This window comes from Macaca nemestrina, chromosome 15 (assembly GCF_043159975.1).
Source record: "Macaca nemestrina isolate mMacNem1 chromosome 15, mMacNem.hap1, whole genome shotgun sequence".
Taxonomy (NCBI): Eukaryota; Metazoa; Chordata; class Mammalia; order Primates; family Cercopithecidae; genus Macaca; species Macaca nemestrina.
This window is the reverse complement of record NC_092139.1, coordinates 20,814,118-20,841,948: the sequence shown is the minus strand read 5'-3', so window position 1 is coordinate 20,841,948 and position 27,831 is coordinate 20,814,118. Positions and strand designations below refer to the sequence as shown.

Here is a 27,831-nt window from a genome sequence, read left to right as displayed (position 1 = left end):
TCTATAAATATGTACATCTGTGTCCACACAAAAATTAAAAATAAATGATTTGATAAATGTTAAACATTTAAATATACTCAAGGGAACCATAAAGGCACCAGCAAAACAAACCTTAAGGTATACTTTACAACTTTGGTGTGGGGAAGGCATTTCTACTATTCAAAGCCTCAGAAGAAAAGACTCAAAATTGGACCATAAATTAACATAAAACTAAATTAATATAAATATAAAAATTAACATAAAATCAACATATGACTTTTGTATGGCCAAACCAGCATAAGTAAAGTCAGTAGACAAAAGTTGGGCAAGAATATTTTCAACTCACACCATAGTTGAAGAACTAATCACCCTTATACATAAAGAGCTGCTAGAGATCAGTTCAAAACCCTGGTAGAAAAAAAGGAAGGAGATATGAACCAATAGTTTACAGAAAAAGAAATACAAGTGGCTCTTAAGTAAGTGAAAAGTGCTAAGAATCATTCATGAGATAAATCATAAGAGAGCCATTTTTTACCAATTGGATTGACCAAAATCCAGAGGTTTGATAACACACTCGATTGGAGTTCTTATGGGGAAACAGGTACTTTTATACATTGCTGTGGGCAGGGTAAATTGACAACATCTATAAAAATTACAAACACATTGACCTTTAACCCAGCAATTCTTTTTTTGGAAATATGCCCTACAGATATATCTGTACATATGATAAATGATGTATTCAAGACTATTCATTTTGATATTGCTTTACTAAAAAAGATGTAAAACAGTAAGTACAGTGTGCTACCATTTATACAAAAAGGTGATAAGAATGTATATTTCTATGTGCTTGCATTTGATTAAATAACCTTGGAAAGATATATGGAAGCTAGTAGTGGCTTTGCATATTGTATATGCATGTACCTCCATGCATGTGTGTGTGGTATGGGAACTGTGCAGGTGCTGGGCAGGGATAGAAAGAACACTTTTCACTGTATCTTTTTATGTTTAGGGAGTTTTAAACCATGGCAATTTATTATAACTTTAGAAAGTTAAATAAAATTTAAATAAAAAGGAGGAGAGAGTCAATTAGCTCGAACACTTCTGAGGGATTGGGTGAGATGAAAGTTGAAATGTGTCCATTCATCTTAGCAAAAGGGAAGTTACTCTGGGCTTCAGTATAAGCAGTTTTCATGTGCAGAGTCATTGTGCAGGTCCCATGGGCAGACTGAGAAGCGTGAGGTGAGGACATGTAAACAGTAAATATAGACAACTTGTATGAGAAGTTTAGCTGTGCAGGACAAGGGCCAGGGCCAAGCTCAATGAGATGAGGATTCCATAGAAGGGATTTTTTTTTTTTTTTAAAGAAAGGCCTTTAGAATATTTAGTCATCAATGGAAGGTGTCAAGAGAGAGGATGAAGCTCTGGGTTTAGGAGGGGGAAAGGCTAAGGGATGCTTTCAGATTTCAGAGAAAGTGGGAGGGTCTGGATCCTGCTCAGAGGTGGCAGCTCTGGCCTTAGCTGGGAGTGCTGGGTGTGGAGGACAGCAGAGAAAAGGAGTGTGGCTTTGTTAGGTGGGTTGGCTGGGAGCAGAGGGTGTCTGCACTTGAAAGTGTCAGTCTTCTCAGAGAGTTGGTGGGCCAAGAGCCAGGGGACTGCGGGTGAGAGGTGGTGGGGAGGTCTGGGGTATTTGCTGTAGGGCATGGGAGAGTGAGCTTCTGGTGCTGGTGCTGTGGGAGAGACGGGTGGGTTAATCCAGGGCAAGAGGTCTGCCAGGCAGGTGCGTCAGAAGGACACAACAGCTTTTTCGCTAAAAAGAGACTGTCATAAAGGATCAGAGAATCTAAGCTGTGTATAGAGACAAGATGGGGGCCCAGGGTCCAGTGCAGCGGAAGAGCTACTGGGAAGCAGCTGGATGGCAAGGACACCCTATTCAGAGTGGGAAGCTGGCTGGTGATTTTGGAAGTGAGCAGGCCATGGCATTGGCAGGGGCCTGGTGTGCCTTGGGAGCAGGGAGCTGCATGGGGGAGAAGGTCCTGGGAAGCGAGGAGCCCACAGCTGAGCACAGCATGGTGGCTGAGCTGAAGGGTTCTGGAAGGATGCAGAGGTGGGGTGGATGGGAAGGTGGTACCCAGAACTGAAGACTGGAAGAATGAGGGGCTGGATGCTGATGGGACTGGGTGTGGTGGGATTTATAGGGACAATCAGCAGGGGTCTGAATGGATGGGGCAGTGGAGAGGGAGAAGGATGTCAATTCCTCTGAAATTCCTGTTGAGGCAGGAGGCAAGCAAAAGACGTGTTCTAAGGCAAGGCTGGGAATAGGGTACTTTGTTCCTAGAGTGAGAATCCCAGTGGCTACAGAGCTGTTTACCAGGGGAATGACACTGCACAGTTGAACATGAAGATTCTGGGGATTTACACATGAGGTGCTCCCTGGGGTGCCCTCAGGTCTCTGGGGTACAGTGTGTGCCACCAAATGTGAACCTGCTGGCTGTGAGCCTCATAGGGCATGGGCAGCACCCAGTGTGTCCCCTGGCCCCTCTGCTCCTGTAGCATCCCTTCCCGATGCTCCAGCAGAATGTGTGCTGGAGCGCAGCCATCATGTCATACAGGCCAACATCCTCATGCTACAGAATGAGGCTTCTCAGTGCCTTGCACCACACCTGCATGTAACAGACACACAAGAACTTGGAGTTCGTGATTCTTGCTCTTGGTTCCAGCACCACCATATGTTTGTGCAGCAACCTTTCTTCACAGATCCCCAAGGTTGCCTGGTCTGTTTCTCCCACCACTTGGATCAAGCATAGACCTAGGGTGGGGAGATGGTACCATCAGGAGGCCAGAAGACAAGGAGCTGGTGAGCCTGTAGAGGAGAGCTCAGACCTGCCGTTCCCTGAGCACTGAGGTCCTTGCAGCCTCGAAGTCACAGCCTCCTTCCAGCAGGGGGCAGTGTCAGATGCCCAGAATGGGAAAAAGAGTCAGGAGCTCTGAATTCGAGGTTCCACCCTGCTGTTAGGCTTTCACCTGTGCTGGTCTCACTCTGAACCTGTTTCCTCATGTGAATAATGAGGGTAGATGGTCTGCTTTTTCCAGCACTAAATAATGATGATAACAATGATCATTAACATTTGCCCTGTACCTTCTTAGGCTCAGGCTCTGGGGCTAAATGTTTTCCATGACTGGCCTCATTTCATCCTCATATTAACTGTGTAGGCAGGCACTATTGCTGTCCCATTTTACAGAAGAGGAAACTGCAGCACAGAGAGTCAGAGGAGGGTGACACTTTTTGAAACTAATAAAAACCCTCCCCAGGAAATGTATTGGAGGCAGGCCACCCTTCTGCTACTGTTGAAATCTAAGATTTCCGTCTTAGTAACTCTAGCCTCTGAGTCTGTGTACACTGTAAAGGGCAAAGATGACAAGGCCTTTATTGCTTTAATTAAAACCTGGGTGAAGAGCTCGCGATTCATATTAAAATGAAATTGTGTTTTGCCCGCTGTGGTGCGGAGAAGGTAACAGCAGTGATTACCGCTAAGATTACAAACAATCAAAGAGAAAAGGCCTTTTGCAAGCATTTCCTATTAAAGCCACAAACATCACACTTTAAAAATAATTATGGTTGTGTTATCAGAGCATGATTCATGAGTTCTGAATAAATACCGGGGGCCTTAAAGAAAACTATTTCAAGACCATAGATTTTGTTCACATCTGATGAAATTTAACATCACTTCACAGTTGGAGAATAAAATACAAGGAGGGGGAAAAAGCCTATCCTATGGATATGGAGAGAATTGAGTATATGTCAGATTGAACTAATGAGCTCTCCCCCATCAACCCTAAACACATGCTCAGAGAAAATGGCCTAACTTCTCTTATTTTCATTGAGAGAAAACTGCCGAGGAGGAGTGAGTACTTATCTCACCAATCTTAATTTTACATCCCAATGGCCGAAAATGTATTTATTTTAAAGCTCTTGATTCCTGCCTGTGAGATGTTTAAATATTCGAGGGCACAGGCATGGAGGCATTGGGGGATGGATGTGGGGAGGACTTTGGTCTGCGTTTATGGTGCCTCCCCTGTCATAAAGATATTTTTCATACAATGCAGTGAATGTTTATGGCATATAGTTTTGTTTCCTTCCAACTATTATGAGAGAAATTGAATCCCAGGAAATGTTCACTCTCTCTAAATGGGATGGAAACAATGATGATGATGTGGGAAGTGCAGGGGCTTGGGGGAGGGGATAGCAGTGGGGTGGACACGTGATTTCAAGGATTTTCTTAAAAACAGCACTCTTCCCCCCTCCCAGTCACCTCGAACTTAGCATCCCCTGTAGGACCTGGGTTTTTGCTGGGCAGGGTCGGAGAACAAAGATTTTATATATCGTTCTTTGCTGCATGTGAGCTCACCCGTGACCAAGAAGTGGAAATGAAGCCAGGCGTGGGGACTTCCTCAGAATGGAACTGGGTTCTTATCTTCCGGAGGGTCAGGATCCCGGGTCTGGCTGCTCTGCCTGTGTCCCTTCAGACTGGTCATTTGTCCTCTCTGGGCTCTGGTTTTTGCATCTGTGAATGGCAATTGGATGAATATCTCTGAGGGACCTTCCGGGTTAACTTACAGCCACGGGCTCAGCCCCCTTCACCCACCGCCCGAGCACCCAGGAGGGATGACGGTCTGCCCCAGAGGTCAGAGACTGGCCTTCCCCACCTGGCTGAGTCACACCAATGCCGAGAGGGCCCCACGATGAGGCTAGAGGCTGTGTGTCACATTTCAGCCCCCTAGGGATGATGATAAGACGCTGGGTTATAAAGGTAATGACATGAGAAGGCAGAACTGGGCTCAAATGATAATCTTGACACACGTGGCTGGGGAAGCTTGGACAGGTTAACCAAGTTTTCTGAGCTTCAATTTTGTCTTTAGAAGTTCCTCAAAGTGATGCAGAAGTAAATTAGATGTGTTCATACCAAAGTAGTTATTCTAGTGCTTGGCATATAGCAAATGGTAGTGATCCTGAGGTGCTACGAAAATACCCATTTTATAGATGGAAAACATTATTTTCAGTAAGGTAAAATGGGACAGGTACATAATCAGCCCCAAGTAGGGGCCCGGAAGCCCTCAGGTCAGGCGAGTGATGCAGGCCTTAGAGGATGCATCTGCTTGTGAGGTAGCAGGGTCTGTGCCGACAGCCACCCAGTGACGCTGAGCTCATAGTTGGGAGGGTGCTGAGAGCAGACTGGGGAGCTGAGGTGCATGGCTTTAAGAGGAGTGTGGGTCTGGCTGGGGAAGGATGAGCGGGCCATGAGAGTGACTGTTGCCTTTGGAGAGAGAGATGGGGAAGGAGGGCTCTGAGGAAGGTTGCTGTGCATTGGGAGGTGGGATCTTCCTCTAATAAGTCCCCTGAAGAAAACCTTCAGTGAAGTTCTTCATAACTGCCCAAAGGCTTTAAAAGTTAGCACGACATGACCTTTGGCTATTGACTGTTAGGATGGCCCTCAAGGGTGGGAAGTTTGTGGCTAGTGGTTCCACTTGTGCCGTGTGTAAACTGAGCAGTTGTAGTTTTATTGTTGCCACTAGCCTTCATAAACCATTGTTGGCGATTGCAACGGGAAAGATATAATGGGAAGGGATGAGGAAGCCTTTTAAAATGTATGTATGTATGTATGTATGTATGTATGTATGTATGTATGTATTTTTTGAGATGGAGTCTCACTCTGTCACCCAGGCTGGAGTACAGAGGTGAGATCTTGGCTCACTGCAACCTCTGCCTCCTGGCTTCAAGTGATTGTCCTGTCTCAGCCTCCCAAGTAGCTGGGATTACAGGCACGTGCCACCATGCCTGGCTAATTTTTGTATTTTTAGTAGAGACGGGGTTTTGCCATGTTGGCCAGGCTGGTCTCGAACTCCTGACCTCAAGTGATCTGCCCACGCCAGCCTCCCAAAGTGCTGGGATTACAGGTGTGAGCCACCGTGCCCGGCTTTAAAATTTATTAATATGATGCACTCCTACCGAAACGGAGAACATGTAAAAGATAAAGTTGACAAGGATCTGGAGGAACCGGTACCCTCACCCACTGCTGTGTAAATTGGTACCACCATAGATGCCATTTTGCAGTAGCTAAAGCTGAACGTAAGTCTCTGTGACTCAGTAATTCAACTCCACAAATGCCTTCATATGTTCACCAAAAGATGCACATAAGAATATTCAGGCCAGGCATGGTGGCTCATGCCTGTAATCCTAGCACTTTGGAATTCTGAGGTGGGAAGATCACTTGAGCCCAGGAGTTCAAGACCAGCCTGGGCAATGTAATGAGACCCCTGTTTTAAAAAATTAAACGATTAGCCAGGTGTGGTGGTACATACCTGTTATCCCAGCTACTTGAGAGGCTAAGGTGGGAGGATCACTTGAGCCCTGGAGATGGAGGCTGCAGTGAACCATTGCACTCCAGCCTTGGTGACAGAGTGAGACCCTTTCTCAAAAAAAAAAAAAAGTTTATAGGAGTGTTTTTCATTAAAGCTCAAAACTGAAAACAATCCAAATGCCCATCAACAGTAGACTGGATAAATGATTCTGAAATATTCTTACACAGTGGAATACTATGCAGCAATGAGAATGAATGATGTGTAACCACATGCCATCAAGCAGATGAGTCTCACAAACACGTTGAGTGAAAGAAACCAGACAACAAGACAGAACTTTCTAGGCAATGCCATTTACATACTGCACGTGAACAGGCAAAACTAATCAATGGAGATAGAATGTGAATTGCAGTTACCCTGGAAGAGGGGTGGGGAGTGACTATAGGGACTTTGAGGGGCTTCAGAGGTGCTGGGAAAGTTTTCTCCCTTCCTTTGAGTGCTGTTTACACGAATCTGTTCATTTTATGAAAATTCATTGAGCTGTACATTTATAATTTGTGCACTTTTCTGTTGTATTCCATGCCTCAATAAGGTATTAAAAAAAAAAAGAAAGATCAAGGCATTGTATTTTTACAAGTATCTCAAATTTTAGAGACAGGGCGAGCAGGGAAGGGAACCTAGCCAGGTTTGGTCATTTGTATCTTGTGTTAATCCAGTCACTAGGGTAGTACGTTCCCACTGGGAACATGGATGGACGAACCTTTTACGGCCTGAACAATGTATTTAACTTCCTGGGAGGGGAGGAATTATTTTAGCCTCATAATGGATGATGAGCTGTGAAATTGCTCTGGCTGTGGCTTGCCCCAGGGAAGCAGGTGGCACGGGCTTCCCCAGATCTGCTCAGCTCTGCAGGCTTTGGCCTTCCACTTCTATTTCCCTGTGGACAGAGTTTTAGGAAATGTTTGAAATATCAACATTTTTTCTTTTTTTTTTTTTTGACTGAGTCTTGCTCTGTCTCCAGGCTGGAGTGCAGTATCACGGTCTTGGCTCACTGCAACCTCCACCTCCTGGGTTCAAGCAGTTCTCCTGCTTCAGCCTCCCGAGTAGCTGGGATTATAGGCACACGCTACCACACCCAGCTAGTTTTTGTATTTTTGGTAGAGACGGGGTTTCACCATGTTGGCCAAGATGGTCTCGATCTCTTGACCTCGTGATCTGCCCACCTCGGCTTCCCAAAGTTCTGGGATTATAGGCATGAGCCACCACGCCCGACCAAAACATCAACATTTAAAGCACGTGCCTATGCATGTGTGTATGTGTGGTTTTTGTGATACTGTGCTGCAGTGCCAGAAAATCTTGTTAATGGAACATGTGAAGATATCTATGGAAAAGTTTCTCTGGGCACAGACACGCACATGCTTGTATACAGACACATTCATGCACAAATACAAGCAAATACAAACACAACTTGTAGGCATGCTCAGTGTATGGAAAGGCACGTCGAGCATTGCTGTGTGCTTCTGGGCAAGTTACTTAATCTCTCATTGCCTCAGTTTCTGCAGTGAAATGGAGATAATAAATCACCTGGCTCTTGGGCTAGTGTGAGCAATACTCTCACACGTGCACAAGCACACACAAATGAGATTTTAGTTTCTGTTTATTTGCTTAATGGCTGCTTTCCTCCTAGACTGTGGGTTTCGTGGGGGCAGGGACCTGGCACATGGTAGGAGTGGAGTTGGTATCTGGTGAGCTAATATCTGGTGATGAACAACTCTCAGAAACCCACTGGTACAGATGCTGTTTAGACACATTCACAGGCACATCTGACACACTCATTCATGGGTGTAGGCGCATGCAGGAATATACACGCACGCACTCAAATGTGTCCAGACTCAGAACTTAGGAGGGTGGATTTAGCTGCAGTTTGGGGACTCTGGACTAGAAGGGAGAACACTGGGTTTTGGTTATGGCTCCAGGTAACTCTAATTTATTATGTGACCTTGAGTAAGTCTCTCCTCTTCTCAGAGGTCAAGGACTCCCAGCTGCATGTGATGGACTGGATTTTGAACCATGGTTAGTCTGAGTCAAAGTGCTTTTAATGATTCAGGCCATGCTATCCCCAGTGTGGTCATGGACCTGCATCATCCCCTGGAGCGTGTTAGGCATGCAGTGTCTCAGTCCCCACCCAGAATCTGATTTAGGGTCTCCTAAATCAGAATCTTTGTTTTAACAGATCCCTACTTGATTTGTGTGAATGTTACAGGTTGAGAAGTGCTGGCCTAGTGTACCTTGCCTTCCCCAAGCACTGCAAGGGGAAAGCCCATGCTGAGGGGATTCATAAGCTGGTGGGGCGCTGGCACATGCCCACCCTGAAGAGCAGTTAGAGAATGGGAGAGGAGGCAGTCAGAAGCTGCCTGTGAAGACAGAATCAACATGGAAGCTCAGCATCACACATGCAGGAGCCCAGTCCCTTCTGTTTATAAAGAAGCAGAATCACACGGTTGTTAAGGGTGCCAATTCACGAGCTAGGCTTTTTAATTTTAAAAACAGCATATATTAGGGCTGGGCACAGTGGCTCATGCCTATAATCCTAGCACTTTGGGAGGCCCAGATGGGTGGATCACTTGAGGTCAGGAGTTCAAGACCAGCCTGGCCAATATGGAGAAACTCCATCTCTACTAAAAATATAAAAATTAGCTGGGTGTGGTGGCATGTGTCTGTAATCCCAGCTACTCAGGAGGTTGAGGCCGGAGAATCACTTGAATCCGGGAGGTGGAGGTTACAGTGAGCCGAGATCACGCCACTGGATCTCCTCTTGGAGATCTTAATGTGACAGTCGGGGCTGTGGTCTCATCTGATGGCTTGACTGAAGGGGGATTCACTTCCAAGTTCCATCTTTTGATTGTTGGCTGGATTCAGTTCCCCTGAGCTGAACCATTGAGTTGGAATCATGGCTCCATCCCTTCTTACCAGTTGTGTGACTTTGTGCAAGTTTCACATCTCTGTGGCTCTGTTTTTTCCTCTGTAAAATGGGTATAATAATAACACCTGCCTCATAGAGTTGTTGTGAAGATTAACAAATTCATGTGTGAAAAGTACATAGGATAGGGATACCTCTACCCATGGTAAGTGCTATATAAATGGTTTCTGCTATTACTTTTTGAAAAAAGCTTTAGAAAAGCAGGTCAGAACAATGTGAGGATGGGGGCTGAGCTATGTTTTAAAAAATTTTACTAGTAACTCTGTAGGTTGCAGCACAAGCCTAGTTCAGAGTGGGTGCTCACTACATCTTAGGGGAGTAGATGAGCTCTGGGTGGCAGCCCCCTGATGGGATGTTTGGGGCATAGTAACAGGAGCATGGGGTCCAGGCTGCAAGAGGAGTAGTCCTTGCTCTATTCTGCCCAGATCACTGGGCCCCATTTGTTGTGCCACCACCTAGGAAGGCAGTAGGGTATTGTGTAGAACTCCTGTCACTGTCCCCTGGGAGGACAATGGCATGAGCAGAAGGGCCAGCACACCCAGGGGCACGGTGACACCACAGAATGCAGTGTCTGGGGGCTACAGTGAGTTCACTGTGGCTAGTATCAGGCAAGGTTGCAGGACTTGGTCCAGGAGGCCGTGGATACCAAGCCGAGGCCGGGGCCCCTCTCTGAAGGGTCTGAGCAGGGCAGTGTCCATGGAGCAGTGTGCTCTAGAGGTCTTCACTGCTCAGCCTGGTGTCCTGGGATCTCAGGGCACTCATGAGGACCGTTCTTGGAGAACTTAAGTGCCTTCATCCACGGGCAGCTGGCGCTTGGCACATTTTTAGGCAATGCTACTTCTGTCGTTTTCAGAAGGTAGAAATGGGAAAGAAAAAAAAGCTGCAAATAGACATCATTTTTCCAGAAGCTTATTTTAAGACAGAAACAACTAGAGAGCCTACTCATCATTTTTGCTGCTTTTAAAATCAGCACTGCCTTGTGTGTGCCTGGGTACCTGCATACAAGGAGCACAGGCATGAATTGAATTTGATTTTTAAAATCCCTTGATCCAATTGCCCCTTTTTACAGTTGGTGTAACTGAGGCCCAGAAAAGGGGTCAGTGACTTGTCCAAGGTCACACAGCCTGTCAGAGGTAGGGGCTCAAATCTTCATGGGGAGATGCTAAGATAAGGATTGGGAACCAGGAGACCCTGATGGGCCAAGTTAGAATGATTTCATGCTGAACAGCGTCTCTGACGGGGAGGCTGCTTCAGACCTTTGCTGACTTCTTACAGCTTGCAGGAAAGATGGTGCAGCACCGGGCCCAATGCCATAGCAGACCATTAGGACGTTCATTCATTCACTCCAAAACATATTTACTAAGCACCTACTGTGTGCCGGGCAGTGGTGTAGGCGCTAAGATGAAACTGTGAACAAAGCAGTCAGACACTCCAGTCCTTACTCATTCATGCATTCTTTTATTCAGTAAATGTTTATTGAGGACCTACTATGTGCAAGGTACTATCTTTGGCCCTTGGAATATATCAGTGACCAAATGGTGGAATTTATATCCTAGTGAAGGGGACAGGCAATAATCATCATCATTATTATTATTTTGAGTTGGAGTCTTGCTCTGTCGTCCAGGCTGGAGTGCAGTGGTGCAATCTTAGCTCACTGCAACCTCCGCCTCCCAGGTTCAAGCAATTCTCTTGCCTCAGCCTCCTGAGTAGCTGGGATTACAGGCGTGCACCACTATGCCCGGCTAATTTTTGTATTTTTAGTAGAGAGGGGGTTTCGCCATGTTGGCCAGGCTGGTCTTGAACTCCTGACCTCAAGGGGTCCACCTGCCTTGGCCTCCCAAAGTGCTAGCATTACAGACATGAGCCACCGCAACCAGCCATAATCATTATTTTTAAAAAGTAAAGTATACTGTATGTTTGCAGTTAACAGTTCTGTGGGGAAACTGAGCAGGTAGGGGAACTGGGTGTGCCAGCAGGAACTGCACTTGCAAACAGGGTGGCCAGGGAAGGCGCTGCTGAGAAAGTGACATTTGAGCAAAGACTTGAAGGGGCGAGGGAGTGAGATCTGGGAAAGGACATTGCAGTAGAAGGAACAGCCAGTGCCAAGGCCCCACAGTGGGAGTGTGCCTGGCATGTTTGAGGAATGTGGTTGGAGTGGAGGCAGTGAGGTGGAAGAGCTGGGAGACTTATCTGAACGACGGCTGGGATGGTCAAGAGCAGCTCCCAACCACGTGTGATGTGGACAGAGGTGAGTGACCCAGGACAGCATCAGGAGTGATCGTGTAGGAGCCGGGATACCCCCACCTCCCTTGTAAGGCCTCCCAGCATTGACATGTGGGCAGGGCATGTACATATGGCGTGGCATCCCTTGCAGTGATTTAAAGGGAAGTCTAAGCGTCTCACAATGTCTTGGAGCCAAAGGAGCTCCCATTGTGAGGCCACTGTGGGAAAGTAGTGTGGCATAAGGAAGGATCATGGCCTTCAGATCCAGCCAGGCCCGTGTCTGAAAAATGTCATGGTTGAATGTCTTAGTAATACCAGCATGGAGAAGCCATGTTCTAAGCATGATGTGGAAGCCAGAAATCATACATTAATACATTTAATGTTATTAACATAAATGTAAAACCCTTGATATGGCAGAAGTTATAAATCAAGTGACAAATTGGGAGTAATATTTGTAGCATGTAATATGCAAATACATAGAATAAAACAATAGAAAAATGACAGAGGTAATGGTGGTTTGAGAACATGAAACACATTCATGTGGGGTTTATAAAAAAAAAAAAAAAGGGTGGAGGGCCAGATTTGGTCCATGGTCTGTGATTTGCTGATCCTAACTGTTTTAGGAATGTTGACATGTCCAAAACTGAGTTTGTGGTCCTCCTCATACCCACCAACCATGTTTCCCCCTCAGTATTTCTCCACCAGTGGCTCGAGATGGGAACCTGGGAGTGATGTTCGAGTCCCCCCTGAAGGAGAAAGGCACGTGGCACATCAGACACCATCCAGGCTGGCCATAGCAATGAGGGGGTGTCATAGGAGGTGAGACTGGAACGCGACTGGGCTGGATCATGCAGGACTTTGCAGGCTGCAGAGAGGATTTCACACACACTGTATCCTGAGTGTAAAGAGGACATCACCTAACAGGAGTATCACTATCAGTTTTGTGTGTAGAACCTCTACCCTGGCTGCTATGGAGAGAACAATTTGGAAGGAAAGAGATTGGAAGTTAGGAGATCATTGAGGAGGCGATTATAGCAGTCCGTATGGGAGGTGATGACCGCTTGGACTAGGATGGTTGCTCTGCAGATGGATCATGGTGGGAAGATTTGAGATACATGGGGAGGTGGGGCTGGCAGGACTTTGTGACTGATTGGAGATGGGAATGAGAGAGGGAGGAACTGAACATCACTCCCAGGTTCCCAAATTGAGCCACCGGTAGAGGAGTACTGAGGGAGAAACAGACTTGGTGGGTACAAGGAGGACCATGAGCTCAGTTCTGGGGATGTCAAAGAAATCATGGGCCTTTGACCAAATCTGACCCTCCACCTGTTTTGTGTAAATAAAGCTTTACTGGAACATGGGATCCTCCTTAGTTTAAATATGGCCTATGACTACTTTCATGCTATAGCAATAGAGTTGAATAGTTGTGACAGAGACCATATGATTCACAAAGCCAAAAATATGTTATCTGCAGAAAAAGTTTGCTGGGCCCTTGTGTAGGACATCCAAGGGAAGGAAAGTATCAAAGAGGCAGTTGGATATGTAGCTATAAAAACGTCATTTGAGGCTGGGCACGGTAGCTCACTCACGTAATCCCAGTACTTCGGAATGGAAAGCAGGGAGGATTGCTTGAGGCCAGGAGTTTGAGACCAGTCTGGGCAATATAGCAAGACCCTGTCTCTACAAAAAAAAAAAAATTGGTAGGACATGATGGCACATGCCTCTAGTCCCAGCTTCTTGGGAGTCTCAGGTGGGAAGATCGCTTGAACCCAGGAGATTGAGGCTGCAGTGAGCTGTGATCATGCCACTGTACTCCAGCCTGAGCAACAGAGCAAGACCCTGTCTCAAAAAAGAAAAGTCAATTAACAAAACAGAGTTTGGCATGGTGGCTCACGTCTATAATCCCAGCACTTTGGGAGGCCAAGGTGGGTGGATCGCTTGAGCTCAGGAGTTTGAGACCAGCCTGGGCAACATGGCAAAACCCCATCTCTACCAAAAATACAAAAAAGTTAACCAGGTGTGGTGGCTGGTGCCTGTAGTCCCAGCTATTCAGCAGGCTGCAGTGGGAGGATGGCTTGAGCCCGGGAGTCAGAGGCTGCAGTGAGCCAAGATCATGCTACTGCACTCTAGCCTGGCTGACAGAGCCAGACCCTGTCTCCCCCCACTGCCACCCCCCACCCTACAAAAAGTCTACCACTTATTGGAAAAGTAAGCTTCCTTAACTCACTTTTAACTGTAAGATGGGGGCAATGCCTGGTTCAGGCTGCCTCTTCTCATTCAAATGCTGTTGCCCACAAGTTATCCCCAGCCTTGCCACTTTTGCTACTTAAGTTCTGCTGGGACTGCCTCTTCCTAAAGAAAAGGACCCCCAGACCCACCCACCAATCATGTATCCTTCCAGAGCCTCCCTGTCCCTGCACGGTGAATCACCCAGGATGCTGCTGGAACCGTAGCTTGAGTCAGATTGTGTTCTGAGCCAGAACACATGGGGATTATCATGTTTGTTCCCAGATAGAGTTTTAGTCAACAAAACTCCTGTCTAATGTGACTGTCTGTCATTGTCCCATTATGATGCCTCTGTCTGCCCCGATCCAAGCATTTGAGGGTCAGGAACAGCCACAGAGCAACCGTGGCTGGCAGCGTGGCAGACTGCCGGCGGGAGGGTGTTAGACGCGCTCCTGTGTGAGTGCCCTGGCTCGGCTTGGAGGTTCTGCCTGTAGATAAAGACTGAAAAAAGATATTACATTCCCCTCCCCCACCTCCTCCAGAATCCATGCTTCATTTTAACGATACGGCTTTTCACTCCCGTTTGGCTTATATATGATATGGGCTTTTAGTTTTTTATTTTTTAAGAAGCAAATTTAGTCCAGGAGAATGACAGGCCAAGCAAAAGGCATAATTGTCCTGATTTTCAGAAGTGCTGCAATTCTGCAGATCAGATGTATGGTGAGACTCGAATCAGAAAGATTCTATTAAACATGTCTGGGTTGGATGACACAGGGGTATTATCTGAGATGATTAATTTGACTCGGTCATTATGGACACAGACAAGCCTGACAAAATTGCATTTCATTCCCCGCAGAATTCATGAAATCACTATCCCCGTGGTAAGAAGTTACAGTGCTAGGAGCTCAACTCCAGTTGATGGGATTTGGAGTTTGGATAAGATGCCATTCTCTGTTGTGAAAACAGAGTTGAGAAACACTGAATTGCACTGCAGTCTTTTAGCTGAGATGACTTTTTAAAAACTTTTATTTTAGGTTCAGGGGTACATGTGAAGGTTTGTTATATAGGTAAATATTTATCATGGGGATTTGTTGTACAGATTATTTTATCACCCAGGCATTCAGCCTAGTACCCATTAGTTATTTTTTCTGCTCCTCTCCCTCCTCCCACCCTCAAGTAGACCCCAGTGTCTGCTGTTCCTTTTTTGTGTTTATGAGTTCTTGTCATTTAGCTCTCACTTATGAATGAGAACATGCGGTATTTGCTTTTCTGTTCCTGCATCAGTTTGCTAAGGACAATGGCCTCCAGCTCCATCCATGTTCCTGCAGAAGACATGTCATTCTTTTTTATGATTGCATAGTATTCCATGGTGTATACTGTGTATATGTACTACATACCACATTTTCTGTATCCAATCTGCCGTTGATGGTCATTCAGGTTGATTCCGTGTCTGCTGTGAATAGTCCTGCAATAAACATTTGCATACATGTGTCTTTATGGAAGAATGATTTATGTTCCTCTGGGTATATATCCAGTAATGGGATTGCTGGGTTGAATGAATGGTAGTTCTGCTTTTCGTTCTTTGAGTGATTGCTATATTGCTTTCCACAATGGTTGAACTAATTTACACTCCTACCAACAGTGTAAGTTTTACCTTTTCTCTCTAACCTTGCCAGGATCTGTTATTTTTTGACTTTTTCTTAATAGCTATTCTGACTGGTGTGAGATGGTATCTCATTATGGTTTTGATTTGCATTTCCCTAATGATCAGTGATGTGGTAGCTGAGATATTTTGGCTGGTGTGCGTTTTACTTGTTAAAATGGCAAGATGGAAGGGCGACCATATAGTTTATTGGCCAAACCAAGACACTGTTTAGAGTGAAAGAAAACACTGGAACAAGAGGCGTAGAGCAGGCCTGCCCTGGCCTAACCCAGGGTTCAGGTGTGTGTTGGGAGGAGCTGGAACAGTGGCAGAGCAAAGCTTTGGCTACTGGTAGGCAGGGCTTCTTGTCCTCATTTTCATAAGTGCTACCCATATGACTTTGGATAAGTCATTTTTCCCTTTTGAACCTCAGTTTCCTCATCTGTAAAATGAAAATGCCATTTTTTACTTGTTCTGCTTATCATCCAAGGTCTTTTTTTCTTCCTTGGGGGTGTGTGTGGGATTTATGCTGACTTTCTGTTCGTGTGTTTTCCCATTTGTTTCCTTGTGTAGCTCTCTTGGCTCTCAGGTGGGGTTTTGTAGACAAGGGAAACTGAGTAGTAGGCATTTTGGATAAATTGCCAGAAGCCCTCAGCAAGTAAGAGTCCCCATGTCAGTGTAACTCCAAAGCCAGAGCTCTTTCTGCAGATCAACAATGTAACTCTCAATATATGAGAATTACAGCACCTTATGTTTCCATGTATTTCAAATATTGCTCCTAACAAAGCTTGAAGGTTGTTGGAATACATAATCAGGATTCAACTCTAGGGACACAAGTTGGGTTCTCCTAAGAATCATTTCTCACCATGCATCTCCAGGGAGTGAATGCCACTTCTCCTTTTATGCTACACTCCAACTCTCAACGAGCTCTCTGGAGAAAGGTCAGATCACCCACTACTCACTCCCTCAGTGAATCTTCACCTCTTTCTTACACAGCATGGTGGTGGGAAATGGAGATCGATAGTCAAAATGGCAGCCTGAGAACCTTCATGTGAGGACTAACTGGGATAAAGTAGAAAGCCATCACTAATAAAAGAACACTTCACCAAGCAGATACAATAACAATTGATTTATAAATACATAACAACATAACTTTGAAATATATGAAGCAAAAATATATAAAGCAACATAGCTTTGAAATATATGAAGCAATACAGCAGGTTGATAAAATCACAATCACAGTGGAAATTTTTAAAACACTTCTCTCAGAAATCAAAGGATCAAGCAGTAAAAGGAAAGTAATAGTTTGGAAGATTTAAATGGTAGAATTAACAAGCTGAAAATTATAAATATTGATCAAAATTAGCCTGATATACTGTATCAAAGGAATTCTCAATGGCTTTTAAAGAAGTAATATATTTTTCATTCCCTTTTGGGTATCGTTTTCTTTTTTCTTGTCGGTGGTTCCTTATTAGGCTTTTCAAAAAACTATCTCTTCCTTATATTTCTTATCTAAAATTTGTTTTCTATTTTATTACATTTTCTCCTACAGACTTTCAGTTTATTATTCTATTTTTACCTTTTTGAGTTGAGTGCTGAGTTTGTCTTTCTTGTCTTCTAATAAATTCATTTCGATAAAAAGGTATAATTTTTCATTGTCCATCTCTCAAAAGTTTTATCAGGTAGTATTCTCATCATTTCAGTTGTGATTTCCTCTTTAACACAGAAGTTACTTAGATAATTGCTCTTAAAGTGTTTAAGTATGTAGGAGGATTTCCCTCCCTCCATTTTTATTCTGCTTGTTTGTTTTTGTTAATAACTAGGTTGGTGCATGTACTAGTCTGTTCTCACATTGTTAGAAAGAACTATCTGAGACTGGGTAGTTTGTAAAGAGGTTTAATTGATTCACAGTTCTACAGGCTGTACAGGAGGCATGGTTAGGGAGGCCTCAGGAAACTTACAATCATGGTAGAAGGGTGAAGGGGAAGCAAGTACATCTTCACATGGCAGCAGGAGAGAGGGAGATGGGGGAAGGGCTACACACTTTCAAACAACCCGATCTTGTGAGAACTTATTAATCACGAGAACAGTAAGGGGGAAATCAGCCCCCATGATCCAATCACCTTCCACCAGGCCCCTGCCTGAACTCTGATAATTACAATTTGACATGAGATTTGGGTGGGGATGCGGAGCCAAAGCATGTCAGTGTATTTAGGTCTTAGAATGTGATCTATCTAATGTATACCTTTTGAAGAGTTTGAGATTCCCTTTGTAGCTTACCTGGTTATATTTTGTAAGCGTTCCATGGACATTTGAAAGGAATAAATCAAAAGAGTGAATTGTGTTATTCAAATCCTCAATCCTCACTCATTTCTATCTGACTGTGATTTGCCCATTTTGTTTATGGTTTTGTACAAACAGTTTTTTACATTTTATATTTCTGTAGTTTTATCAATTTACATAAAAGTTTATGTCTGTGATTTCTTCTTAGATTTATACCATTTATTGACTTAAGTATTCCTTTTGATATTTTAATGCTTTTTTTGCCTTGATTTGTACTTAATTTGTAATTAATTTTGCCACTCTGCTTTTTATTGGCCTGCTCTATCTATCTATCTATCTATCTATCTATCTATCTATCTATCTATCTATTTTATGACAGAGTCTCGTTCTGTCACTCGGGATGGAGGACAGTGGCACAGTCTCAGCTCACTGCAACCTCCACTTCCCAGGTTCAAGGGATTCTCCTGTCTCAGCCTCCTGAGTAGCTGGGATTACAGGCACTCACCACCATGCCCAGCTAATTTTTGTATTTTTAGTAGAGATGGAGTTTCACCATGTTGGCCAGGCTCATCTTGGACTCCTGACCTGAGGTGATCTGCCCACCTTGGCCTCCCAAAGTACTGGGATTACAGGCGTGAGCCACCACGCTTGGCTAATGTCTGTTTATTTTTAATCTTACAGGTCATTTTATTTTAGGCATGTCTATTATAAATCATATGCTGTATGTATTTTAATAAAAATATTTTGTCTTTTAATAAAGCAATTGAAATCATTCCTATTGTGTTATGAATATTTAGTCTTAATGCTGCCATTTTATGAATATTCTTTATTATGTTTGATAGTTCAATCCTATTTTTTTCGCAGATTTTTCTAGATTGATAAAGTTCTGTTTTCTTCTACTTTGGTTCCTCCAATGGTGTAAAATTTTGCTGTTCCTTAAAATTATAACAAATAGTTAATAAATGAATTCATCAAAGTTTCAAGGCAAGGTCAGTATGGAAAAATCACTTGTGTTTCTATAAACCAACAATGAACAACCCATAAAGGAAACTAAAAAAAACAATTCCATATATAATAACATCTAAGAGAATAAAATATGTAGGAATAAATTTAACCAAGAAGGGGAAAAAACTTCTAAACTGAAAACTACACAACATTGCCAAAAGAAATTAAAGGTCTAAATAAATTGAAAGATATCCATGTCTGTGGATTGGAAGACTTAATATTGTTGAGACGGAAATACTATCTGAGCATCTACAGATTCAGTGCAATCCCTATCAAATTTCCACTGGTCTTTTTTGCAGAAATGGAAAATCTGATCCTCAAATTCATATGGAATTGCAAGGGGGCCTGAAAACACCAATAATCTTGAAAAATAACAGGCTGGAGGATTCACACTTCCCAATTTCCATAAAGCAACAGTAGTCAAAACAATGTGGTACTGGCATAAGGACAGACATATAGACCAATGGAATAGAATTGAGAGTCTAGAAATAAACCAATACATCTATGGCCAGTTGATTTTCTATAGGGGTGTCAAGACCATTCAATGGCAAAAGAACAGTAGGCTGTGTGGATATTGAGAGCAGAGTATTCTAAAGAGAGGGAGCAGCCATTGCAAAGACGCTGGGGCAGAAATGTGCCTGGAGTAGCTGGAGTGGTATGAACAAGAGGAATAGGAGATGATGATGTCAGAGAGGTAAAAAAGGACATGTGGGATTGGGGAAAGCAACACTACATAGCATGGGGTGGGGGCCATTGTTCCTTATCTGAGTGAGGAGAGCCCTAGAGGGTTGTGAGCACAGCTTATATTTTAGCAGGGTAATTCTGGCCCTGGGGTGAGAATGGACCTTAGCAAGGGTGGAGGCAGGGAGGCCAAGAGGCCAGGAAGGAGAGTGCTGCAGTCACCCAGGGCAAAGAGGGCGATAGCTCAAAGTGGAACTGATGGCATTTTTGGACACATTTTGTGTAGCATGTGAGAGGAAGAGAGGGGTCAAGGATGACACCTTGGTTTCTGGCCTGAGCAACCAGAAGGATGGAGTGGCCATTAGCTGAGGTGGAGAAGACTGTGGGAGGGGTAGGTTCTCTCTTAAATGTGTTAAGTTGTTTGAGATATCAATTAACATCTAAAGGGAAGGACAAATAACAGTGGGCTATATGAGTCTGCATTTCAGGGGAAGGTCTGGCCTGGAGGTAAGAATTGGAGCTCAGCAGCATACAGATGGTCCATAATGCCACAAGTCTGGATGAGAGCACCAGGGAGTGAGTGTGTTTAGAGGAGGGTCTAAGATCTGAGCTCTGGGACATGTCATCATCAATAGACTAAGGAGAAGAATGGGAACCAACAAAGGACATACAGAATAAATGGCCTGTGATGTTGAAGGACCAATATCTCTGGTGTCCTAGAAGCCAAGTGAAGAAGTTTGTTCCCAGGGAGGAGGATGCACTAATTATATCAAATTCCACTGATAAGGTCAAGTAAGATGGCCAGATGAAGACTGAGAATTGACCACTGGATTTAAGAAGATGGAGGTCATTGATGACCTTCCTAAGCAGTTTTGGTAGAAGTGGGATGAAAACATGATTGGAATGGGTTTGAGAAAGAATGAGTGGAAAGGAAGAGGTAACTCTTCCCAGATTTCCTGTAAGATTTTACTGATATTTTTAACTGGGAAAGCTCTCACGAATTGGCATCTCTTTCTATATTTTCATGAGAATGCCAGTGGTAGAGAGAAAATTAGGCACCTTGGAATGGCCAATTTGGTAGGAAAATACTGGGTTTGGAGTCACAAGACCTGGCTCTGAATCACAACCAAGATCTAGCTATGTGACACCTCTACTCTCTAAGCTCCATGTCCCTCATCTGCAAAATGAAGATAATCACTTCTCTACAGAACATGTATGAATTAAATGGAGAATGTATATGGACATGCTGGGCTCAGTGCCTGGCACATAGTAGGTACTCAGGACAAGTTGTTTTATGTTCAGTGTCGTGCATGTAGGATTTGATTGCATTCAGAAGAGGCATGTTCATGTTTGCATGCTTAGTTATTTTTAAGTGTGCTAATTGCCTCTTTAAGTGAATTGTCATAATTGTGTGATTCCAATATTTTGATGCAGCATATGCTTATTTTTCCAAAAGGCTTCTGGTCAATTGGGCCAGTTCCAGTGGATTGAAGTTTTGTTTTTTGACGGAAAGGAATGGACTTGAGCAATCACTTAGCATTCACTGGGCACCTGCTCTGTGCCAGCACCTATTGTAAAGATGCTGAGGGACAAAGAGGGAGGTGGCAGTCAAACACAGGAACAGCAGGTGGTTGAGGGGTGTCTAGTATGTTGGGAAGGACAGCTGTGGTTTGAAACTAGAGCCTGGGACATTCCCCCATTTTCCGTGCCCATTTATTGTGTTGTCATGAGTCGTTACTGTGCACTGTGCTAGGCACTGATGACAAGACAATTAAAGGACTTCCCCAAAGACACAGAATAAGTAAACAGCAGCTCACTGGCTCAAGATCCTCATTCATGAATGTTCCTAACTCACATAACACGGGTCTGAGCACCACAGGGTGATGTGTGTCTTCAACCTGACCACGAGATGGGCTGGGAGCGGATTTTCTTTAGGTGGCAATAAGCCACAGATGTCGTATCACCCCAGAAAGTGGAGTCCCACTGCTAGCTTTCCATTTCAGAGTCACCACCTCCAGGAAGCCTTCCCAACCCCTCTGCCCGTTCTAAGGCAAGACTCTACTCCTTTGATGCTTCCTATACAATCCCTTGTGTGTGTGTCCCCCCATAGTATCAGAGTATTCATGACCACCTGCAACCATTTTGACTCTACTTACCTTTTGCTTGTGTCCCTGTCCCCCATATCCCAGTGTGCCACTGTTTACTTATTCTGTGTCCTTGGGTAAGTCCCCACCATCTCTGAAACTCCAGATAAGGGCAACAAGGATAGCAATAACTAACACTGACATCACTGACTGTGTGCTCGACATTGTCCTGAGAAACTTACATGTTATTGATTTGTTGACTCTTCATAGCAGCCCTGTAGATACATACTGTCATTACCCGCTTTCTCACACATGAGGAAACTGAGGCACAGAGAAGGTGTTTTAGTCTGTTTTGCATTGCCATAAAGGAATACTTGAGACTAGATCTTTTACAAACAAAAGAGGTTTGATTGGCTCATGGCTGTGCAGGCTGTATCAGCATGGCCCCTGCATCTGCGCAGCTTTGATGAGGCCTCAGGAAGCTTTTACTCTTGGCAGAAGGTGAAGGGGGGAGCAGGCATGTCACATGGCAGGAGAAAGAATGAGAGAGAGAGGGGAAGAGGTGCCAGTCTCTTTAAACAACCCGTTCTTGCGTGAATGAATAGAGCGAAAACTTGCTCATTACCACAGGGAGGATCCCAAGCCACTACTGAAGGATCTGCCCCATGACCCAAACACTTTTGGCTTAGCCCCACCTGTAACAGTGGGTCACTTTTCAACGTGAGATTTGGAGGGGATAAATATCCAAACTGTATCAGAGGGTAAGTAATGTACCCAGAGACACACACAGGCAGTAAGTGGCAGAGCCAGTATGCAAATCCAAGCTGCCTGGCTCTTAACCACTGCACCACACTGCCTCCTATGTGATAGGGACAGTAGTTCCCACCTCCAGGGCAGTTATGAAGCTTGAGTGAGACGCATGTTTATGGCGTCCACCCCAGGACCTGGCTGGCAATTCAACTCTTTTTTTTTTTTTTTAAGATGAGGTCTCACTCTCTCACCCAGGTTAGAGTGCAGTGGCACAATCACAGCTCGCTTCAGCCTTGACCTCCTGGGCTCAAATGATCCTCCACCTTAGTCCCCGAAGTAGCTGGGACTTCAGGTACATGGCACCACACTCAGCGAATTTTTTTTTTTTTTTTTTTGGAGAGATGGGATTTCACCATGTTGCCCAGAGTGGCCTCAAACTCCTGGGCTCAAGCAATCCTCCCATCTTGGCCTCCCAAAGTGCTGAGATTACAGGTCAACTTATTGTTTCTGAGCTCTTATTTTGTGTTCCGACTCTGTGCCAGGTTCTGACCGAGGCACTGGGGATATAGGGAGTAAAACTCACATTAAACATCAGACAAATAATCACACAAGAAGTCAGTTAACTACTTATACGATGAGTGCCTCCAAGGAAAAATTCTGGGCGATCTTGGGTGTGTGAAATGGGGTTTTATCTACCTTGGAGTATCAGGGAAGACATTTAAACAAAATCTATTGTGGAGAGATGAGTAGGAGCCATGGGAGAGACAACGTGGTGGGCGGAGCAGTCCAGCAGAGGGAACCACATAGGGGAGAGCCCAGAGGCAGGAGAGGTCACTGTGGTTAGAGGGGTGGCGGGGCCAGGCCATGCAAGGACTTCCAGGGCTGAATCTGGGACTATGGACTTCATCCTGAAGGCAGTGGGGAGCTCACCATTTGATGTAGGATTGACAGCCTGTGATGATCATCTTGATAGAGACCACTCTGGCTACAGAAAGAGAATAGAGCAGCCCAGAATGACCAATGAAAGGGCTGGTAAGAGGTGGTGGTGGCCTGGACTAGGATAGCGGCAGTGAGAGAGAAACAGATTTTAAAGATATTTTGGAGGCGTTTCATTGGATTTGAGAGATGCCGGAGGGTGACTCCCAGGTTCGTGGTTCTATGAACTAGATGGAAGGTAGTGTCACTTGATGAGATGGGGAGGACACAGGGGCACGGCAGGGGAAGGGGTATTATGATCAACAAATGAGAACATTGACTGGGCATGGAGGGGCTCAGCCCTGGAGCTCAGATGAGTAACCAAGGCTGGAGGGTACATGCAGCACCTAGATGAGAATCGAAACCCAGACTGGTTGAGGTCCACCTGGGGAGGCAGCATAGGGCAGGAAGAGAGGGGAGTTCAGGACAGCCTGAGGAACCCTAGCATGAGAACAGAGAAGGCGAAGGTGAAGCAGGAAGGTGGGCACGGTCATGGCCTGTTCCCAGATGACTGTTTGCTCATCTGTGAGATCATCCCACTGCAGCCCTGCAGAGGGAGGCAATGAGCAAAGGGCCATATGGGCTCTGGGTCCCGGTGGTGGGTCCCAGGGTGGCAAGGCACTTACCCTCTCAGTCTGGTCTACCACCGTAAAGGGTAGTGTAGGGCTCCTCCCCATGGAATTTAGGTGTCTTGTGCTTTCTGCCATTGCCACAGGCTGTACGCATACCCAGCTATCCCCACTGCTCAGTGACTTCACCCAGCAGACACTTGGGACTGGCCACCACCAACCAGGTCCTGTGACAGGCTCAGTGACCTTCACTATTTTAACACACACTCTTGACAAACAATACGGTGATGCTAGAAGATGTTATTTCTTACATGCTATTGTGGTTTAGGTTTCCCCCCACCTCTATGTATATTTCTTGATTAAGATTTAGCACTGTAGGTAACAATATATTATGTAGTTATACAGTCTGAAAGAGCTAGAAGGAAGATATTGAATGTTCCCAACACAAATGATAAATGTTCAAGATGCTGGATATGCCAGTTACCCTGATCTGATCGTTATGCATTATTTGTATCAAAACATCACTGTGTATCCCATAAGTATGTACCGTTATTTTATGTTCATTTGAAAAATGAAAGAAAAAGTGTGAAAAACATTTACCTTTAGATTTACCTTTGATATCCTTCCTCTGTTCTGGAACATTCTCAACTATTATCTCCTCAGTTCTCCCCTGACCTATTCTCTCTCTCTTCTCCTTCCAGAATGCTGATTGAACAGGCATCCATTAGATACTCTTACTCTGCCTGCTGTGCACATAAACTCTGTTTCATATTTCCTTTTTGACCCTCTATGCCGAACTCTCGATAATTTCTTCTGAGTTATCTTCCAGTTGACACATCTCTCTTCTGCTAGGTCTAATCTCTTCCAGAGTGTAGAAATGGAAGAATGACTCCTCAAGCCAATGTACCCTTGGTACTAAAACTCCAACAAGGACAGTATGAGACAGGAAAATTACAGGCCAGTCACACTTGTGAACCTGATACAAAAGTCCTAAACAAAACATCAGCCAACAAAACCCAACAATCTATAAAAAGAATAATATGTCATGACCAAATAGGGTTTATTCCAGGAATGCAAGATCGATCTACCATTAGAAAGCCAAATTACATGTTTACTACATTAACTGAATTGAAGGAGAAAGGTCATTTGAACCTGTCAGTAGATGCAGGGGGAAAGAATTTGGTAAAATTGAAAAGCCGTGCACGATTTTAATAAAGCCACACACTTTGATCCACCAGGAGGTCCCTCAGCTTGCTAATGAATACCTCAAAGAAGCCGTGGCAAATGGCATCCTTTGTGGTGAAATATTGAGCTCTTTATGGTAAGGAAAAAGGCCAGGATGTCTGCTCTCACCATTTCTATTCAGCGTTGTCCTGGAGGTTCCTGGACAGTTTGGCAAGGTGGGAGAAAATAAACAAGGAAGTATTGGAAGGGAAGGTGCCCAGGTGACTCCTGGTTTCTTGCTTGTGCTCCCGCGAGGATGTTTGTGCCATTTACCAAGATGGGAAAGACTGAGAAGCCCCGGGCTGAGTGTTGGGAGCACAAGAGAAAATGGCCTGGCTTCCTTGGAAAGATCACCAAGAATGGAATCAGGACACGTCAGCTCCATTCCCAACTCTTCCCCCAACCTTGGATGGACTGCTTTCCTCCCTGGACCTGAGTCCCCGTCTGTGAAATGGGTGGGCCGGAAAGATGGATCCAAGGTGGGCTGTGATGGCCAGATCTGGTGGGAAACCAGAGAGAAGCATGGGAAGCTGGCCCCCATTCTCCAGGAGGGCAGGCTTTTGTGTGCAGAGCCTCTGGTGGGAGGAAACATCTGTTTGGGGATAGGGCAGGAGTCTGACCAAGTCAGGGCACCGTCTTGACCCTCTGCCTTTGCAGAGGCGTCATCCCTTCTCTCCTTTGCCACAGGGTTGCTATCGTTATTGTCGTTGCTGTCATTGATGTTGTTGGGTGTGTTCTGTGGTTGTAAGGCACTGACCCCCCACCAACATGTCTTTTTGATGTTTTAGACCTTCAACAGCCAGAGCGAGAACAACGAAGACTATGAGATCCCCCCGATAACACCTCCCAACCTCCCTGAGCCATCCCTCCTGCACCTCGGGGACCACGAAGCCAGCTACCACTCGCTGTGCCACGGCCTCACCCCCAACGGTCTGCTCCCTGCCTACTCCTATCAGGCCATGGACCTCCCAGCCATCATGGTATCCAACATGCTAGCACAGGACAGCCACCTGCTGTCGGGCCAGCTGCCCACGGTGAGTCCCTGTCACCTGCTGCAGTTCCTGCTGATGACAGCAGGGAGGGGGTTGAGAGGGAAGCAGAAGAATGTTGATGTTTTGATAAGAACCCTCTACTCATGGGCAGGGTCTGGGTTCAGCAGTTTGCTTGCGTGGGAGTCTGTGGGACACGGCGGGTGGGCATGGAGAGAAATCTAATGTCAGCACGCTCCTTCCTTCTGGAGCTCTGGGTACAATATCTCGGTATTGATTTGCATTATTTATTAATAGGATAATCTCATTTTTATTTTTTAACAGTTTTATTGAGGTATAATTTATATTCCATACAATTCACCCATTTGAAGTATACTACTTAATGGCTTTTCGTATATTCACAGAGTTGTGTGACCATTAACACAATTGATTTTAGAACATTTCATCACCCCATAAGGAACCACTAGCTAGGCACAGTGGTGTGTACCTATAATCTCAGCTACTTGGGAGGCTGAGGTGGGAGGATCACTTGAGCCCAGGAGTTCTGGGCTGTAGTGCACTATGCAAATCAGTTGGCTGCACTAGCTTTGGCATCAATATGGTGACCTCCTGGGAGTGGGGGACCACCAGGTTGCCTAAGGAGGGGTAAACTGGCCAAGATCGGAAACAGAGCAGGTCAGAACTCCCCTGCTAACCAGTAGTGGGATCGTGCCTGTAAAAAGGCACGGCACTCTGGGCAACATGGCAAGACCCTATCACAAAAAGAAAAGAAAAATGTTGTATTGCCAGGCATGGTGTCTCATGCCTGTAACCGCAGCAGTTTGGGATACTGAAGCAGGAGGATCGCTTGAGTCTAGGAGTTCAAGACCAGTTTTGGCAACATAGCAAGACCCTGTCTCTACAAAACAAAAAAATTAGCCAGGTGTGGTGGCATGTACCTGTAGTCCTAGCTACTTGGGAGGCTGAGGTGAGAGGATCACTCAAGCCCGGGAGGTCAGGGCCGTGGTGACAGAGTAAGACCCTTTCTCAAAAAAACAATAGGAAGAAACATCATATTTTTGGCCGTCACTCCCAACCCACCCCCTGAAATCTTCAGCCCTAGGCAACCACTAATTGACTTTGTGTGTTTATAAATTTGCCTATTCTGGACATTTCATAGAAATGGAATCATATAATTTAAAAAAATTGTATCTTGCTTAAGCTGCCAGAGAAGAGGGTGATTACTGAGTTAAAGTTCATGGGATAGGTAAAAATGTAGCAGGCAGACGAAGGCAAGAAAGAACCTTTCCCAGATTAGGGGAATAGCAGGTACAAAAGGAGGGCAGCAAGGGTGCTCGTGCCATGCTTGGGAATGGTATGTGGTTCATTCTTTTTATTGGGATAAAGAGGAAGGACCTGGAGTGAAGGAGAGAGAGAGGAGATGAAAGAGCTCAGCAGGGCCTGCATCATAAGGGTCCTGAATCCCATTCTAAGGAGATATATATCCTTAGAATGGCTGATTTGAGGCCAGGCATGGTGGCTCACCGCTCTAATCCCAGTACTTTGGGAGACCGAGGCGGGCGGATCACTTGAGGGCAGGAGTTCAAGACCATCCTGGTCAACATGGCAAAATTCTGTCTCTACTAAAAATACAAAAATTAGCCAGGCATGGTGGCACACACCTATAATACCAGCTACTCAGAAGGTTGAGGCACGAGAATTGCTTGAACCTGGGAAGTAAAGGTTGCAGTGAGCCGAGATGGTGCCACTGCACTCCAGCCTGGGCCACGCAGCAAGACCCTGTCTCAAAAAAAAAAAAGTAATAATGGCTGATTTGAGCCATCAAAATCTATAGAAGAATGGTAGAGCAGTAGAGCATTTTTTTTTT

At 45.0% G+C, this 27,831-nt stretch overlaps 1 protein-coding gene and 1 long non-coding RNA gene across 8 annotated transcripts in view; one reads left to right on the top strand and one right to left on the bottom strand.

The window, feature by feature from the left end:
• The window catches only part of LOC105496389 (TOX high mobility group box family member 2), a 203,196-nt gene that overhangs the window by 109,565 nt on the left and 65,800 nt on the right, over window positions 1–27,831 (top strand). For all 7 annotated transcript variants that reach the window (XM_071079261.1, XM_011766770.2, XM_011766772.3 and 4 more), the window contains exon 3: window positions 25,764–26,009. In XM_071079261.1, the coding sequence (XP_070935362.1) occupies window positions 25,764–26,009 (246 nt within the window). The remainder of the gene's footprint in view (window positions 1–25,763; window positions 26,010–27,831) is intronic.
• On the bottom strand, window positions 2,661–4,820 carry LOC139358451 (uncharacterized). The gene is made up of 3 exons (XR_011613326.1): window positions 4,684–4,820; window positions 4,386–4,541; window positions 2,661–2,785 (listed from the first exon to the last, which is right to left on the bottom strand). It is a non-coding gene; the product is annotated as an uncharacterized lncRNA (long non-coding RNA).